This window comes from Penaeus monodon, unplaced genomic scaffold, assembly GCF_015228065.2.
Source record: "Penaeus monodon isolate SGIC_2016 unplaced genomic scaffold, NSTDA_Pmon_1 PmonScaffold_510, whole genome shotgun sequence".
Classification (NCBI taxonomy): domain Eukaryota; kingdom Metazoa; phylum Arthropoda; class Malacostraca; order Decapoda; family Penaeidae; genus Penaeus; species Penaeus monodon.
In genome coordinates, this window is record NW_023659997.1 from 50174 (window position 1) to 56115 (window position 5942).

A 5942-nucleotide genomic window follows, 5' to 3' on the forward strand; every position below is an offset into this window, starting at 1 on the left:
TGCCGGAGGTTAGGCAGCCTCGCGATACGCTGTTCAGTTAAAACACTCAAGCCCTTTCACTGGCCGATACAAAGTGTGACATGACCCGCCTGAATAGCCGGCTAAATGAAACCTCAGCCGCATAACCCTTTCCCGACAGCCCGGCTCGCCTGTGATGCGGGTCCTGCACTTGGCAGACACGCACTTTGATCCATTCTACAAGCCCGGCAGCAACGCGGAGTGCGACGACGTCTTCTACTGCTGCAGGGAGGAGAGTGGTGAGTGGCTGAGGGGCAGCGCCTCATGTACAGTGGCAGAGGGTGGGTCTGGCCTCGAGCCTTGATAGGAACATAATCAAAACTAAAGTAGGAGGTAAAGAAACTGTTGCCGAAATTGGTCTAAGCATGAATAATCTTATAGCTCAATAAAGAACATTCTCCCAGTATTACATATAATCACTCTGATAAGTACAAATATTGTTAAACAAATACTGTGGTCAGGGAGCATTTACATTCGGGTGCTCCTCCGCAGGACCTCCCGAGCGCCCCGAGGCTGCGGCTGGGCACTTGGGGCGACTACCGCTTCTGCGATGCCCCCAAGTGGCTCCTGCAGGAGATGTACTCGCACATCGCGAACACGCACCAGGTACTTGGCGAGGAGGGAGGGGCACATACTCAGGATGATGTTGATATTGCCAGTGATGGTAATAGTAATAACCATAATAATGATGATGAAATATTAGTAGTTGCAGTGATAATGATAATGTTGATGAGAATAATAATGACAGTAGCAATAGTTAGTAGTAATAATGATGATAATGATAATAATAATGATAACCATAATGATTATGATAATAATGATAAATATCATTCATTATCATTATTATTATCATTATTACTGTAGTGGATAATTTAACTCAGTAGAGTTAAAGATGTTAGTTTGATAGCGTGTTACCAATACAGGTAATGTACATGTGGGTTTGGCGTATTTTGAGGATGACTCTCGGGTGGTTTGAAAGTGATGATCCCGTAGTCACAATAAAAAGAACAATAAAATGACATCACTGGCTGACTACAAAGGCAACATAAAAAAGAGCATCCATATTATACATTAATTCGCACAAATCTTTCGAACGTAACCACAGCACGAGAAGCACAGTCAGCCAGCTAAAAAAACAAAAGGTCTGTCACCAAGATAAACAGCGTCTCTCCCTCTGACCGACCTGGCTTGACCTTTTATACTGGGGCTTCCCGCGCTTGGTGAGGTTTTTACCCATAATGCAGTTCATTTTATTTATCAATTAGTGTATGGTGGGGTTTGAAACAAGTTTTAAAAATACATAAAATAAAAAGAATAATAAAAACTATACAAAAACGGGCGCATAAAATAAATAAAGGACAGGAAGTACGAAAAAGTGAAAGGAAGGATCCGGTGAGGGAAAACGGGAAAACACAAAGAGAAAAACGAGTGAGAAACAAAACTAAAGGTGAATTAGTCGAAGGGAAAAAGGCAATAATAAGACAAGGTAAGTATAGAACATAAGGTCAGTAAGTAAGTAGTGTTACGTGCAGTAGAAATAGTGTAGATGTATAAGTAGATCACGGACCAATGGGAAAGGTAAGTCGGAGGGTATAAAAACACAGATTCATTCTTATTAAAAAAAACACAGGAAAACAGCAAAGCCACGTCATTTTGCAGGGCGAAGGAGTCCGTAGAGTTCCTATACAGGTCCGTAAACGTCAGGGAACAGGCGGCCCGAAAACCTGCGGGTGACCCGCTGAAGCCACGGGAAATTCACTACAGTTACCATTATTATAATCACATCATCATCATTATCATTATTATTATTATTATTATCAGTATTTCCATTATTATTATTATTATTATCAGTATATTATCATTATCATTATCATTGTTATCATTATTATCATCATATTTATTATCATTATAACTATTATGATAATCATTATAATAATATTAATAATAAGAAGAATGATGATAGTAACAACAATGAGAGCAATAATAACAATAATGATAATAATAATGATAATAATAATGATAAATAATAAGAAGAAAAAGACGAAGAAGAATGGTGGTAATACAACGATGGTAGTAATAATAACAGCAATCATAAAAAGTGAGTGCCTGTGCGCCTGCCCGTTTTCTGTGAATAGACCTACACACAGTCTGAGCTCCGCTTCCCCCGCAGGACATCGACTTCATCGTGTGGACGGGCGACCTGATCCCGCACAAAACCTGTGGAACACGACCCGCGAGGGCAACCTGGACGTGACTCGCCAGGCCATCCAGATGGTCAAGGACAGTTTCCCAGGGATTCCTGTGTTCCCGGCCATCGGCAACCACGAGTCCCACCCCGTGAACGCGTGAGAATTCTGCATAACAAATGGCCATATATTGATCCAGACATAACACTTATTTCCGAAAATTTTTGTCAGACCGTAGCAAACCCTTAACTGAGCCGGCATTGCAGTTTCCCTCAACATCGATTGTATGCATATATATGTAAGATATATTTGGCCTGATTCTTCCAGTTTCCCTCAACCGTACATCGAGAACGAATTCGACATCTCTTGGCTGTACGACGAGATCTCGGCGCTGTGGGCGACGTGGCTGCCGGCGGACGTCGCAGCCAGCGTCACCTACTCCGCCTTCTACTCCACGCTCATCAAGCCAGGGCTCAGGATCCTCTCAATCAACACCAATTACTGCTATAGCTTCAACTGGTGAGTTGGGCTCGGCGGGGTACAGAGGCCAAAGGAATGCGAAGGGGGGATGAGTGTCAATAAGGTAGTAATGATGAAAATATCCATAAATTCATCCTTGTTCAGCCATAATTACTATCATTACTACTACTACTACTATTAATATTATAATTATATTACTATTATATTATTATACTATTATTATTATTATTATTATTATTATTATTATCATCATTAATTTTATTATTATTATAATTACTATTATTATTATTATTATTATTATTATTATTATTATTATCATTATTATTATTATTATTATTTTATCATTATCATTATCATCATCATTATTATTATCATTATTATTATTATTATTATTATTATTGTTATTATTATACCATTGTCATTACTATTGACGTAATATAAATTAGATAGTAGATAAATAGATAGATAGGTAGACAGAAGATAGATAGATAGATAGATAGATGGATAGACAGACAGATATGAGAGAGAAGACAGATAGATAGATGGACTGGTAGGTAGACAGACATGCGGGTGACTGATACATGCCGCGTGCCCTCCTGCCGCAGGTGGCTGCTGTTCGACGACGTGGACCCCGCGGCGGAACTGGCCTGGATGGCGCAGGAGCTGCAGCGCGCCGAGGACGCCGGCGAGAAGGCCTACGTGGTGAGCCACCACCGCCGGCCACCGCGACTGCTCCAAGACCTGGAGTCACCAGTACAACAGGATTGTTCACAGGTAACGCATATGGTGGGACTATCAAAAAGGTTTTGAGAAGGTTTCTTGTATATCTCGCAAGGCAGTGATGAAAAATAATAACAATCCATATTTTTTCACCAACGTTTGCACGCATTAGTTTCATTATTAATGGAAAAGTGCAATGCGAGCTTCTTTGTCCCTTCCTTCATTTCAATACAGGTAACTGTGCATTCTAACGGACGGTGACTCCCTCTCTCTCTCCCTCTCCGTATACACACCACACACACACAACACACACAAAAAATATATATATATATATATATATATATATATATATATATATATATATATATATTATAATACATGCATACATAACACACACATGTGTGTGTGTGTGTATATATATACACACTCATGAAGCGTGTATATACATATACATATATACAGTTACATATACATATACATATACATATACATATACATGTACATATATATGTATATATACAAATATATGTCTGTGTGTATTATATTATATATATCTATATATAATATATATATATATATATATATATATATATATATATATTAGTATACACAAACATATATATACATATTAATATATATATGTATATAATTATGTAGTATATGCATGTATGTATCTACGTATCATACATATAGTATATATACATCTATCATCATCTATCTATCATCTATCTACTATCTATCTATATATATATATATATATATATATATAGATTTGTGTGGTGTGTGTGTGTGTGTGTGTGTGTGTGTGTGTGTGTGTGTGTGTGTGTGTGTGTGTGTGTGTTATGTTTATATGTATACACATGCAATATATATTATTTATATACTTTATACCATATATATATATATATATATATATATATAATATATATATATATGTATGTATGTTATATACATATATATATATATATATATATATATATATAATATTATATATATATATATATGTGTGTGTGTGTGTTGTGTGTGTGTGGTGTGTGTGTGTGTTGTTGTGTTTGTGTGTGTCTATATATTTTATATATATTATATATCTATATATATTATATCATATATATATATATATAATTATATATATATTATTATATGCATATATATATGTATATATATGTATATATATGTATATATATATATATATATATTATATATATATATATATATATATATATATATATACGCACAAATGAACGGTATATACATATACATCACATATACATATGTATATATATATTTTATATACATTATATATATATATATATATATATGTATACAAAAACATATATAGATAGTTTATACATATAACATATATGTATATGTTGGTATGTAAGTATGTATGTATGTATGTGCGTATCCATACATGCTATCTATTATTATCTATCAAATTATATCTATCTATCTATTAATCTATCTACCCTATCTATCTATCTATCTACTATCTATATATATTATGTGTGTATACATACATAATGGGTGTGTGTGTGTGTGTGTGTGTGTGTGTGTGTGTGGTGTGTGTGTGTGTGTGTGTGTGTGTGTGTGTGTGGTGTTTGTAAATATGCCCAAAGGTGGGCCCTGTTCTTATGGACTTCCCCATATTTTCGAGAATTCTGTTTGAAACCAACGTGTTGTTGATCCAATTACCTAGTATTACAGCTATGACAATTAAACATATATACAATGTTTGACCATAGGTCAGGAGCAAAAGGCTCTCTCTTCCTTAAATATGTTTTGATAGTAGGGGTTTTTCGTAAAAACTATATTGAATTTTTTTCCGGGGAACGAATATTTAAGTAACTCACGTAATAGTTTTCGAACGCTATAACTTAATCGTCCGAGATATGGTAATTTGATATATTTGGTTTGCTTGGGGACAGACGTAAGTTTTTAAAGGTTGGCAAAACTTTTAAGAATGACCTCAGGGTTTTATGGAAAATACTGTTTGGGTAGCCATTCGTTTCAAAGTAATTTTATAAGAACTTCATTTCTTTATCAAACAGGGACCAGGAAGAGCGAATGTTATATGCTCTGTTAATTAAAGTTGATATGCTATTAACCTTATACTTTTGTGGTAACTCAAATAATGCATTCCCAAACCAGTAAAAGTAGGTTTTCTGTAAACAGTAGTGTACGGGCGACCGTTTTCTTTGGTGATAAGCGTATCATGAAAGGAAAGTTGGTTTTCTTTTTCAATTTCACAGGTAAACTTAATGTTGCGGTGTTGGTCATTCAGGTAGGATAGGAACAGTTGTACATGTGATGGGTGTTTGAACGCAAGAAAAGTATCGTCTCTGTATCTTTTGTAAAACAAGGGATTAAATTCTAGAGGGCAGTCTTGTAGCCATTTCCTTTCATGATAACATAGAAAAGCGTTAGCATAACTCGGGCCAATGGGAGAACCCAAAACAACACCATCAATCTGAGTGTACAGGCGGTTGCCAAGAGTAAAAACTGGATCTTTTGTGACAACATTTAAAAGAGAAAATAACT

The 5942-nt window shown here is 35.6% G+C and overlaps 1 protein-coding gene across 1 annotated transcript in view; it reads left to right on the forward strand.

Annotated features, from left to right (window-relative positions):
* Nucleotides 1–5555, forward strand: part of LOC119571104 (sphingomyelin phosphodiesterase-like) — a gene marked incomplete at its 5' end in the record, with an annotated part of 5712 nt that extends 157 nt beyond the window's left edge. The window contains 10 exon segments of the mRNA XM_037918559.1: nt 1–8; nt 140–257; nt 511–545; nt 547–624; nt 2189–2230; nt 2233–2363; nt 2532–2723; nt 3290–3395; nt 3397–3458; nt 5453–5555. The exon segment at nt 1–8 is cut by the window's left edge and continues 157 nt beyond it. Coding sequence (XP_037774487.1) covers nt 1–8; nt 140–257; nt 511–545; nt 547–624; nt 2189–2230; nt 2233–2363; nt 2532–2723; nt 3290–3395; nt 3397–3458; nt 5453–5555 — 875 coding nt within the window.
* Between the last annotated feature and the right edge of the window lie 387 nt (nt 5556–5942).